Genomic DNA, 13,368 nt, shown 5'->3' with positions numbered 1-13,368 from the left:
GTCATAATCATGAGGACGATGACGCTTATATTTTTCTATACCTGGGCTGATTTCAGGATTCTTTAGGAGGCAATAGCAGGACTGTAATGATTGGTATGTCTTCTATGTCTGGCTTGCTTGGATGCGTGTGTGTGTGTGTGTGTGTGTGTGTGTGTGTGTGTGTCTCTGAAACCGTATGGAGTTAGCTAGATACATGCATCTTATGATTGTACTTTCTGAGCATATAGTTATCATACCCGTAGATTTAGAGCTCCATCTGTTCGTAATCACCCTCTATTGTCACAGCTTGTACCACCGCCTATGTAGCTTTCCACTTAGAACAAATATTTTTCTAGGTCTATTTGATGTCCTTGACATTCCTTAAAGAAGTGCATATACCCTTAGCCACAGCTTGTTCCAGCCCTTATTCAGATTGTCTATCTAAGAACACTTTTTTGGGTAGATGTCATTCCTAAAGAAAAGCTGCATTGACCTTTGGCCACAGCTTGTATCAGCCCAGCAGATTCAAATGCAGAGGAGAGTCTTAATACTCTAAAATATGCCAACAGGGCTCGTAATATACAGAACAAGCCACTTGTAAGATTTACCTTGCTTATATGTTAAGAGTTTGATCACAACATGTTCAAAGATGCCGCAGGCTGATTAGTAGTGTTGGTCACATGATTGCTTTTTTCAGGTGAATCGTGATCCAATGGTGGCTGAGATGCAGCGATTGCGTCAACAGTTAGAGCTGCTTCAAGCTGAGCTCTTATGCTTTCGCGCTGGAGGAGGATCACCAGAAGATACTCATGTAGGTTTGGTGTTGTGTATCTTGACAGTTCAGCCAAGGGCTTTTTTCTTTCCTTGCAGCGTTTAGATTCTCCTGAACAGAAAGACTTTGGCTAGTTTGGATTACTAGCCCAGAATCAGAGAGAAAGTCCTTAGTCATGTCCTGCTGTTGCCAGTGTTGCGCGGCCGCCCGTATGACCTCTTGCGTAGCTGTCAAGATGTGACATTCATGTTGTGCAGCGTACAGAGAGAAAGGAACCCCAGCATGGTCGGGGGGAAGAGGAATACCTTCCTAGCCAGGGTTCAATCGTAGCCGGACTACTGGTACACTCCGAGACTAGGAAAAGATTAGCACTACACGTTACAGAGTTGCCTCTCCTCCTGTGCCTCAAAGAAAAAACACTCTCTCCCATTTGGACATGCTCCAACTGCAACCAACGCTTTCTAAATGGGTGAAAGTACCCATTGAAACTAGAGCTCAAAGGTATGCGCTAAATTTGGTGCGAGCAACACTTGAATGTCCTGCTGCATGTGGCACAGTGAGTACTCTCCTCTGTACATTCTCTGGCAGCTTGCAAATGCGAATCTGTTTCCCAAACTTTGGGCAGAACCAGCAACCATGGGACTCCAAGCTACATGTGATCGACTGCCCAGCATATGTCTGTGCTCCGCCCATGTCAAGGGGCTCCATATCAGTGGCTGCCAGAGTCTCTCCTCCATACAAGAGTGCTGTCTCCGTTTCTTTTTCTGCTTCCAATAATTCCTATAGTTACACCAAACTCCCCAAAACTTCAATTTTTTCCATTTTTGTTTCCGCTACCATTTCTACTTTTGTTCCCATTTCCCCATCTCCCTGAACTATGATATGGCCTATACAGTAGCTTGAGGAAGTTTGCCTCCTCGGAAGCCACATCAATTAGAGGATAAAAAACATGGCACAAACGTTGAAAATACATCCATGCTCATTTGGAGGTCACTTGTAGTTGGTCCGCAACCACCTCGCTCTCTAAGAGAGGGTAGATTGTTCTTTATACTTTAGGATGTTAACAAGTTCTCCTTTGTATTGTGTGTTTATAGACTATCTTTTAGGTGTACCCCAATTAATGTGAATCTCGCGAGATTCTCTCTTGCCTGTCTCTGCCTGCTCGCGCGGGAGCCATCCTCCGTGTCCCTCACCATGCCACCTTGGCGTCCCCCCCTCCCCACCTCGCTCTCTATCTTTCCCTTTAACACATCATCTCTCCAACATATTACACTCTTTTGATTGTTTGGTGAGACACATCCTTTTCCTTGGTATGCCACTCTTGTGAGGGCCAATGCTCCTCATAAATATGCCATGGATACTTCCTCTCTATAGGGAAAAGCCTTCATCAAAATCAACCAATGGGATAATGGTTTCTTTGAATTTAATCAACCAAAGGGGTTAGTGATTTGTTTGAGAGAAATCTTGTCACGTTTATTATCGCTGTGCATGTCAAGTGGATCTTGAGCTGGCATTTTTTTCCCTTGGGCAATGAGAGTATCTTTTTTTATTTTTAAGAGAAGCTAGAGTCGCCCTAAGCTAGAAGGAAAGCTTTCTCATTTTATTACAGAGGAAGGGGATTGTTTAAGGGTTCCTACACATATTGAAGTATAATTTTTTTTTTCGACACACCATAGGGCCCACAAGGGGAGGCGCTTATCCCTTCCAAATATTAGCCATGTTACATGGTCGGGCAAGGGCCGCGTACCATCGGGCAAGAGCCACGCGTAGGCATCACCATGGTCACCTAATTGATGCACCACATGCTGGGAACAACGGAGAGAACTCGTAGCAACCAGCTAGGAACCTCCTCCTCGGGTGACCCACCCCAGGAGGAGGATGCACTCGAGTGTCCAAGGGCAAGAGCCCTAGCAACGTGAACACCAGGTGAGCACAAGGTGTCCCTCTAGAGTGTGACGTGAACAGTGCATTGCATTTGAGCCACATGGACAAGCTACTATTGCATGTCAACATCAGTCTTAGTTTGTGAGCCTCTAGTAGGACATGCATGATCAGGCAAATCATTGTTGCATACCCTAACTTGCATAGTACAGTCACTTAAGCGTATAGGCATATGAATAGTCACTGAAGTCATTTATTAATAAGCGACTTTGACATGGCATCTATAAAAACTAGGTAGGATAGATGGCAAAAAAACCTATAAAAGAGTCACTTGGCCTTCAGCTTTTAGGATATCAGAACCCAGTACCCATAAGGGCATTCAACGCCCACAACACCTCAACACCTAGAGTTTCCATGGGAAACACCCCAAAACACCCCAACATCATTAGCATTTTCTCATTAGTTCAACTAAGCGTTTTTGCATCAGTTCAGCCCATCGTTTTTGCATCATATCAGCTTGTGTTTTCCATCAGATCAGCATTGACATGAAGTATTCAGCACTCGGCATTTCCTGGATCTGTTAGCCACTCCCACCCTTAGTCCATCGCGCATCAGGCACGCTCCCGTTTCCATCGCTATGTCTTTGAATGAAGATTAACATCAGATACATGAAGATCTAAATCTTGAGTGCCAAGATCTGTTGTCTTGTAGGCGGATGTAAAAGAAGTTGGAGACAGGTTCCCTAACCCTCTTTTGCATTCGCATTCCCATTCGCATGTAGCGTGCATCCATTTTCGTTGACTTGAAACCATTGGAACTACCTCTGAGATAGGTTCACCCGCAATGTGTTCAGGATGAGACTATTTAGGTATAGCACTTGCTCCCGAGGCATAGTTAGCATCAAGCGTGATATTTTGCGACAGCAATAAGGCTGCCTAGTAACTCATATGGTCGGTGTTTATATTGTAACAACACCTACATCCATAGTACCCACCAGTTTGGAGGAGTTTTCATCGGTTTATATATCCACAAGCATCAGAAGCATTCAACATCAGAAGTACAGAAAGCATCCATAGGAAGAAGTTCGGCAGTTGTGTCTCACCTTTAATAAGGGGGGATGTCACATGCGCATTGCACTTGAGCGTCATGGACAAGCTACTACGATTGGTCAACATAAATCTTAGTATTGCTTAGGATCAGGCAGGTCATAGTTGCATACCCTCACTTGCACTGTCCAGTCACTTGAGCATATAGGCATATGAACAGTCACCTAATAAGTGACTTTGGCATGACATTTATAAAATTTAGGGGGGCAAATGGAAAAAGAACCTATAAAAAAGTTTCTTGGCCTTAAGTTTCTAGGGTATCTTCAAAAATGGGTTTCATGCCAAGCTCATTGCTTTGCGTTGGTAGCATTTTGAAACACTACAGTCAAAAGCGGTTTGGGTGGGCTACAACTTCAAAGTAGTATGGGTTTTCTTACAACTTGTCCTCTTAGCGTTTTGAAACTCTCCTAGTGGGTGAAGGTCCATAATGAAGGTCCTGGAGGGAAGTTCTCACAAAGTTCGTCTCCCGGTGAAGCCTCGTCTTCCCATTGGGCAAAGATGAACCAAAACCAACATTTGGGTATGCATAGTGCATTTCTAGGTTCTCAATTAATTGCTTTGGAGTTGCCAAAGGAGTACGAGATGTTGCCCAGGCGGTTATGCTTTCAAATCATGAAGGAAAAGCCAGATTGCGAACATCTCAACTCTTGCTGGAAGTCGCTTGGTCTTCAAGGGAAAAACTAGAGGTTCGAGAAAGGGAAAGGACAAAGGCAAGCTTGATGAGGATGGCAAGGTGAGTGCTCTGTTAGTTGCCTTGGTACCCACAAGGTCTGAGAACCATTGTTATAATTGCAAGAAGAGGCGTTGTTTGGCTCGGGAATGTGAAGCCAAAGGCAAATGCAAGATCTCACAAGAGGACGAAGGCAAAGGCAAGTTTGACAGAGATAGCCAAAATAACGATTCGTCTCAAGAAATCGGCATGGCACATGTGGCGTTGGCCATAGTGGCCAAGGTGCCATATTTCTAGCCCAATGGCTTCAGCTAGAGAGAGGCTTGTGATCGACAGAGGGGGCAAATGGTGCTCTTAACAAATGATTGGACCCATGTGTTGGAGTTCATCGGTGTTTGAGCCCGTGGGTCGGAGTTCAAGGCACATGCATATGGCAAGGCACCAACGCGACGTATACAAAGCACTATGGTTGTGCACGCCAATCCATTGTTGTTGGCCGCATTATGGATAAACTTCATTTTCTAGGAAAGTTTGGACGTGATGTGTTCACAGTTCACAAATCGGGATTCTTGGACATAGTGTGGTCTATAGTTCAATTCTAAAGGGGGGGAGAGGGGGTGTCACGTGCGCATTGCACTTGAGCCATGTGGACAAGCTACTACTACAGGTCATCGTCAGTCTTAGTATAGCTTAGGATCTAGCCTGGCACCTCGTGAGCCTCCAAAAGGACATGCATGATTAGACAAGTCATTGTTCCATACCCTCACTTGCACAATACAGTCACTTAAGCATATAGACATATGAAGAGTCACTTAAGTCATTTATTAATAAGTGAATTTGACATGACATTTATAAAAACTAGGTAGGGAAAATGGCAAAACAACCCTTTAAGGAGTCACTCGGCCTTCACACTGGCCGGGCATAGCCACAAAACAGCCCTCACTCCCTAATTAGCTCCTGGGAGATACCGGAGCTACCATCGGACATGAAAATGAACCCTAACAGTATGCGGATATGAAAGGAGTTGGAGAGAGGATCCCTTACCTTCTCGTGCATTCGCATTCGCATGTAGCGTGCACCCACTACTGTTGACTCCTATCTTCACTCGAAATGTTTTCACAATACAACTATCCAGGTGGTAGCACTTTCTTACAAGGCAGAGTCATCATCAAGGCTGATGATCTGCGACAGTGGTAAGATTGCCTAGTAACTTGTATGGTCGGTGTTTACATTGCAGCGGTACCTACATCCATAGCGCATAGCACCTACCGGTTTGGAGGAGTTTTCGACGGTTTATGCATCTACAAGCATCAGAAACATTCAACATTAGAAGTATTATCAACAAGAAGAAGTTCGGCAATGTGTCACCTTTAAGGGAGGGGGGGTGTCACGTGCGCATTGCACTTGAGCCATGTGGACAAGCTACTACCACATGTCAGCGTTAGTCTTGGTATAGCTTAGGATCTAGCCTGGCACCTCATGAGCCTCAGAAGGACATGCATGATCAGGCAAGTCATTGTTCTATACCCTCACTTGCACAATACAGTCACTTAAGCATATAGGCATATGAAGAGTCAGTTAAGTCACTTATTTAACATGACATTTATAAAAACTAGGTAGGGCAAATGGCAAAACAACCTTTAAGGAGTCACTCGGCCTTCACTTTTTAGGATATCAAAATCCAATTTCCGCAAGGGCATTCGATGCCCAAAGCACCTAGCGTTTCCATTGACAACACCCAAGCATCATCATGAACGTTTTTACATTAGTTCAACCCACCGTTTTTGCACCACATTAGCCTTAGCGTGAATTCCATGAGAACAACATCGACATGAAGTATTCAACATTCAACAATTGTGCACATAATCAAAGCAAGTACTTGCTTTAGCAACAGAGCAAGGGGGCCCTTGAGGTTGGTTGGGACCTGACATCTCTCTCTCTCTCTCTTGGGGGATGCATAGTGAGATGTGCTTGGTGGAAAATAGCATATTGCAATGTAGAGTGGTCTCCCAGTCTCCGCTCTCACCTTGACCACATATACCTGGCATGCTCATCTCTACGGACAATACAAATGAGGGACTGCAACTCCTCCTTGAATAAGACTGCCACACCTCCTGACCCACGTCCTCTATACTTTGATCTCACCTCCCGTCTACAAGTAGTCTCCCAACGATACCCCGACACTCTAGGTAATGTGCCATTGAGAGTCTGGTGCGTCTGTGAGTAGAAAATAATGTCTCTTCCTTTGAAACTATCTTCAAAGGCGCCCACATCTAGCTTCTATGACCCGTTGCAATTCCATGCTGCTAGTTTTAGGCTTGTCTCATAAGTCTCGCACCGCGATGCGGTGCTTTTTTTCCAGAATCACTACTCTGGCTTCTCTATAAAAAGCTATTTTTCCTTTCTCTTTGGCTGCCTTGATCTTCGGCATCTTCTCTTGCATGTGCGCTATCTGTGCTAGGGTGAGATCAATGATCATCCCCCAAGAAAATCCCGGTCTTCTTGAGTGCTGGTCTTTTCCTCAAAAGCTCCTCCCAAGTAGGAAAGCATATAATGAGCGCTCTTTCTCTGGAGATACCTGTCCCATCCTTCCCTTTCTTCCCCACTCTCCAAGCCCCTGTGTGAGTAGGCTCGGGGATGTTCATTCGTTTCAGAAGTTCCTTAACTTCTTCTTCCACATTGTTAGTGTCCTTGAGACCACTGACACGTACATGAAGAGCTCTCGCCTTCCTCTTTTGCTCCTCCTCCAAGGTCAAAGTTAATGATGGTGGATGGGGGTGTGGTAGTAGACATTCCACCTTTTACTTTCTTTGTAGTCTCAATCCACTTCTCCTCTTTGTCCGCCTTCTTCTGCGTTTGGAAGTGCCTATCTGGCCACGAGGAAGCTTCCCATGTTTTGTGTTGCTCCTCCTCCTTAAGAGTTTTTATCTGCTCTTTGCTATTGTTCAATTCCTCGATCATTGTGGGTTGGTCAACTTTATCTTTTTCTAATTTACTTTTGCACTCTGCAAACTCTCTCTCGAGTCCTTCAATCATAGCATCCTTTTCATCCATACGCTTCTTCATCTCTGATTTCCAGACGCAAAGGTGGTGATTGTTCCAATTCCTTTCTCCAAAGGACCTGTGCTACCTCTATTTCTACCCTCATCCTGTTCTGCATTTCTATTGTCAGTTCGTTATACAAGTGGACTTTGCATGCCGCTTTGGCTTTGACAAGTTCTTTTTCCATGTCACTCAGCTCATGAGACAAGACTTGATTCAGTTAGAGATTTAAGCTGGCAGATTTAGAGGAGTACCAGCAGAGGCCAGGATTTGTCAATTATCCCATATAGAGCCAGAGACAGAGTTACATCACATATATCACTACCCAGTCTATTATGAGATACGAGGCCGTTTCCACCGCCTATTCAAAGAGGGTTTTGGACCATTGCCCAAAGTTATGAGATATCAGGATCAGAGATGCCTTGGACTATTTTTATTGGAGCTGTGCAGACACAAGGAGAGCCTCTTGAGGAGACCAGACAGTAGGAGACACTCACAGAGGGAGATCACTAATTTCTTCAGACTACATACGCAACATTCAAATGAGTAGGCATCATAGCAGACTTCAGAGTCCACCTGCACCAGCGGTACAGTGACTGACAGGGCCACTGAGCTTGGGAGATTCAGACACCCATGACTGCGAGGGTCATTGAGACATCGGTGAAAGCTGCATCAGAGGGTCATTGAGACATCGGTGGAAGCTGCATCAGACTGCCAGAGTACTCACTGAGGAGGTCATTGATGAGCTTCGCCAACGACCCATGCTGGATATCATAGGATAGACTCACTGAGGAGGACATTGATGAGCTTCGCCAACGACTGATGCTGGATATCATAGGATAGGATCTTGATTCCAGGCTCCAGCATTTCAGCCTTTCATTTCATTTCACTTTAGCTTAGTTCAGTTTCAGTTTTCAGTCTTTTACACAGACATTGTATCAGATTCACCATTTGTAAACTCTTTTGTCTCATAGGTCACTTTGGCCTTTTTGAAGACGTTAATATAATATTTCATTTCATTTTGTATGTGTATGTGTGTGCGCCTCTCTCTTTCATTGTGTTCAGCTCTCTCAAGTGAAGTAAAATAACCTTTTGTTTGTGCGGAGTACTCGAACCGAGTTAAAATCCTTGAACCCTTCTGTTGCACCTAACAATAGTTACAGCTACAACATTCATATAGACAAGGGCACATCCTTTCAATACACTTTCAACCTTTTTTTATAGTGTTATAGTATTGATCATAGTATCAATAAACTTTTTGGAACTGTGTGTGTTTCTTAAACGTGGCAATCTATGGATATCACATCAAGTTCTGTTTAATGTCCAGATGTTGAACCAAAAGATTTCATGGCTTGAGGCTAGTAACTCAGGGCTACGACAAGAATTACAACAAGCACGTGAGGGCTTGCAGTTTTGCGCACAAAGAGTGCTAGATGTGTTGGTAAGAACTGGCATACAATCCTTCTTATAAGTCTGTAATTGTTTGTTACTGAAGATGTCTTCATTTTGGTCTAGATCGAACGAGATGGTTTGCGCCACAGAATTGACCTTCTGCGTAGTGGCAAGTCTTGGGAGGAGGTCAATGGATTGGATGGACATCAGACTAGCTGTTTGAATGAGGTGAGACAAGTTTGTGGTTGCATTTACTTGTACAAAGTCAGGTACTAATGCAGATCAAGTTGCTTCTTGCAGAGTGTGGAGTTACTGCATGCCTATACGACAAAAATTCATGAGTTGGAATCAAATATACACTGCATTGAACATGCAAAGTCACAGAATTTTGCACCATTTTTACCGAGTCCGTATACCAGATGTGTGAACAGTCAGATAACTCACATTGGAGATTATATGGATCTTCCAGAGGTTCATGGAGGAAATGTAGGATTTATTCCCAGTGGACTGGAGGAAGGTTGTGTGATGCTCCTTTTCCCTGATTGTCTTAGTATAGCTCTATTTTGATTCATGCTATGTATGCTAATTAGCGTTATACGTTATCATGCCTTCTGTAGATGAAGCTGTGGCAAAAGAGTTAGAGCACACTCGCTTGCAAGTCTCCATGGATAAGGAACTTCAGGAACTGAACGAAAGATTGCAACAAAAGGAGGTAACGTGTTCAATAATGCATGTGTCCATGTGCACGTTCACACACAGACACTTTTTTCAGAAACACTATATGTCAGTGGTGGGAAACCTTGAGGCCAGGAATAACTTACAAAAAAAGATAGTATACAAAGATGGGACCAAGGCAGGGTTGCGGTGGCATACACCTAGATAGAGTCTAAAATCTGTGAAAAATGTCCTTAATGGAAAATGAGAAATGTCATGTTTGGCTTACACATTTTTTGGTGGCATACACCTAGAAAGAGTCTAAAATCTGGTTAAAGGTGTCCTTAATGGAAAATGAGAAATGTAATGTCTTCCTTACACACCTTTTCTATATCTTTTGCCTCTAGTGGACACACACACACAAACACTTTTTAAAAAAAAATCTTGTTTGATTGAATTTACATGTGGAAAACCTCAAAGCGAGGAAAACCCACGGAAAGAAAGGGATACAAAAAGCAGAGCACAATGAGGCTCCGAAGGATAGAAACAGTCAAAGTAAATCCTGTAGGTATCAAGAGTGATGTCTCCAGCGTCATAAGCGAAATGCAGCGCTTGACCAAGAGATAATTTGAAATAGAGAAAAGGGTCAACATAAGTGCCTTGGAACATTAAGGAGTTTCTATGGTGCCAGATGGCCCATAGAGTCCAAAATCTGACCCAGGTAAAGAACACCGCAAACTGAGATTGCAGTGGCTGGAGCACCTCGAAAAGCCAAAAGCGTCTATAAAAAGAGCCGGAAGGAAATTGCAGCCGAAGAGCAGTCAATAGTTGCCGAATGACACAGTAAGTGTGGCACGGTCTCCTCAGCTTCAAGGCATCTTAGGCAGCGGGAAGGCGCAATATGCCGTGCATGTAACACACTGCCAAAACAGGTAGAGCTCCCACCAAGCAACGCCACAAGAAAACATGTTCCTTCAAAGGTAGATGACACAGTAAGTGTGGCACGGTCTCCTCAGCTTCAAGGCATCTTAGGCAGCGGGAAGGCGCAATATGCCGTGCATGTAACACACTGCCAAAACAGGTAGAGCTCCCACCAAGCAACGCCACAAGAAAACATGTTCCTTCAAAGGTAGATGACTCTGCCAAATGCGAGACAATGTGTGTTGCCACCACAAGGATGACTCGGAAAGCGACCACAACTGATTACAATGATGCACAATCCATACATCAGACTGAAGGATGTCATAGACGTTGCCAGCTGAAATGCAGTCCAATCTGGTAGTAGCTAGATTCCAATCGGAGAAGAGGGAGTCCACATCCAAAGAAGGAATGGGTGAGTGATCAGCAAGCATCCTTTGAATTTCCCGCCAGAGAAGGAGAATAGCGAGGGCCCAACCGAAAGCGGGACACCGCATCAGAAAACGAAAGAACTGTAGCGGAGATAATGTGTTGTGCCCTCTATAGTGGGTGCAGGGTGCTCCTCAGTGCAATGTGCGTGATATCTAACTCCACAGAATGAAAACATAGAAGACAAAGAACAACAGAGCAAGAACAACCAAGCAACAACAGTACGACTCAACAGATCATGAACAGCATGAACATCGACAAACTCAAAGAAACCGATACAAACTCTCGCATGGCAGCACACTCAGCTCCAGCCCAGATCTCATAGGTACAGTGGGGGTGTCGAGGCTCAACTGTGCAGGGATGGTGCAGACGTGCTGTATACAACTCCAAATAAGAGACTCTAGATGATTGACCACACAAAAGTAGATGATCCATAAAACACAAACAACTACGGATATATACAACCATAAAGAGCCACCAATGGCTCATCAATATCTAATCCAGCTAAGAATATCTCTGAACTGTGGTGGGTGCGCTGGCCACGGTGTCGATTGGACCACCACTCGTATCCCTGCCACGTCAGCGACCCGGCAAGAGAGTGTGTCTATTGTGGAACCTGGCCAACTTTGACTAACTGCCTATCCGTGCCAATGACACTATAGCCCTGCTACAGGTTGCCCGCCACAAAACCACTCACGGTCTCGATGAGAGAAACAACTAAAACTGCTAAAAGATCGTAGGACTGCAAAATAAACCACTACTGCATTGCATGCCATGGTGAAAAGACTGTCACGCAGTCACCCAAGAGAAAGATTAGTCGCCACAGCACCCGAAGTATCAGTCTCTGGAGGTGGAGCCATCAAATTAATTGTGGAACCCTGCTGTTGGTGGGCTCTGCTGTCAATAACTGGGTTGCCTGTGAAGGGAGCAGCGGATAGCACCTTTCCTGTAGTAGTGTACTGAGGATGTCGAGTAACGCAGCCATGGCGGTGTACACCAGCAACATCATCGCAGCAAGGAACGTTCTGCATCTGAGGCAATGGCGACGATTGAAACCCTTGAGGATACTGTTGATTGTAGTATTGAACTGGAGGCTGTGTGTAGAGTCCCATAAATTGCCGAGAAGGACCTGTTGCTGCATTCTGCATAGGTGTACCCGATCCAGTCCATCCATATCCCACGCCCATCATTGTAGGCTGGGTAGCCCTATTTTCATGTAGAAGCATTTCTCTAAATCCTTATACCTGAGCTTGAAGGTCATTAATCATTTGGGACTTTAACTTCAAAGCTTGCTGTAGTGCGAAAATAGTAGTAGCCTGATCAGCGATGGCGCTCTTTGAGCCTCGCAGAGATCCCTCCATAGCTGTATAAGTAGCGGAGTGACGCTGGCGTGTACCCGCTAACTGCTCTGTTTCTAGCTCTATGGTGGCGATAGCATTCCTGGAATCCTATAATATCTTCTCAGAAAGCTCAAACAGAGAAGTAGAGTCCACCACCGTTGAAGACGCAATAGGTGCATGGGGTGCTGGAGCATGAGATGTTGGAGGACGCGCAGGATTAGGTGGCACTGCTCGTGGACTAGGATTAGGAATGGGTGAAGTGGTTACAACTAGTGTAGTGGGTACATTTGGGATGGTTGGTGCTGATGGGGTGGGAGATATATGTACTAGAGGAGTGGTGAAAATGGGAGAAGAAGGGAGAGGATGCTGTGAGCGAGAAACGGCGGACTCGTCACGAGGAGTGGAAGTAGACACTGGCATAGTAGAGCAAGGAATGGATGTAGACGGAGAGCGTCTCGGAAGATGCGTCATCCTAGTTTGTTGGCTCTCTGACTTTGGCAATGAGCGTAGAGACTCTATTGAGTCCTTAGCCACCTTGGCTTTGATCTTCTTTTTCTTCTTTACTGCCTGCTCAGTCTCACTAGTTAGATATTTTCTTTTCCCGATTCGCAGCACTAGTTGGATATCCCCATCCACTTGGGCAGGGGTTCCATGAATATTTATTACCCATGCCAAAAGAGGTGCTGCAAAACATTTGAAACTCAACTGCACAGAATGCACTTGGGCTCGAAATCGTTTGGCCCGAGATAGCAAGGATGTAAAGAGAATTTGGTGGAATCCACAGGGTAAGGTGTGTATCAAACAGTAGAGGCCGTCCAAGTGGGAGAATGTAGTGGGTATGTCACACTTCCCCTTATTTGCCTTTGCCTCTCTAGCTAGAAAATAGTATCTAAAGATGGCCAGGAGCCGTTTGTTTCTTTCGTACTCGGGGTGATCTGTGCTGAGCAGGTCTTGATATGCTTGAATGGTTGCATCCTTGGACAACTGAGAAAAAGTGCGTGTAGCAGGTTTCACATGGCCAAGCCGTGTAGGAGTGAGTTTGTGGTCCCTTACCTTGGGAAATTTTTTTAAGAGCTCATGGATCATCTCAACAGGAACTGTGGTTGGTAGATCGCTAGCAGCTAGTGCTGTGAGACCTAGACTCTGTAGCTGAGCATTGGAAAGGACCTCGCTTAGAGATGGTCG

At 44.9% G+C, this 13,368-nt stretch overlaps 1 protein-coding gene across 2 annotated transcripts in view; it reads left to right on the top strand.

The window, feature by feature from the left end:
• LOC147422812 (kinesin-like protein KIN-4A) overlaps positions 1–13,368 on the top strand; it is an 80,605-nt gene that overhangs the window by 34,174 nt on the left and 33,063 nt on the right. For both annotated transcript variants that reach the window (XM_086503804.1, XM_086503805.1), the window contains 7 exons: positions 57–93; positions 485–576; positions 677–790; positions 8,778–8,891; positions 8,966–9,070; positions 9,143–9,359; positions 9,460–9,554. In XM_086503804.1, coding sequence (XP_086359930.1) covers positions 57–93; positions 485–576; positions 677–790; positions 8,778–8,891; positions 8,966–9,070; positions 9,143–9,359; positions 9,460–9,554 — 774 coding nt within the window. The remainder of the gene's footprint in view (positions 1–56; positions 94–484; positions 577–676; positions 791–8,777; positions 8,892–8,965; positions 9,071–9,142; positions 9,360–9,459; positions 9,555–13,368) is intronic.

This window comes from Adiantum capillus-veneris, chromosome 27 (genome assembly GCF_014529385.1).
Source record: "Adiantum capillus-veneris isolate H3 chromosome 27, ASM1452938v2, whole genome shotgun sequence".
Lineage (NCBI taxonomy): Eukaryota > Viridiplantae > Streptophyta > Polypodiopsida > Polypodiales > Pteridaceae > Adiantum > Adiantum capillus-veneris.
The sequence above is the reverse complement of the archived record's forward strand: the minus strand, read 5'-3'. Positions and strand labels throughout refer to the sequence as shown.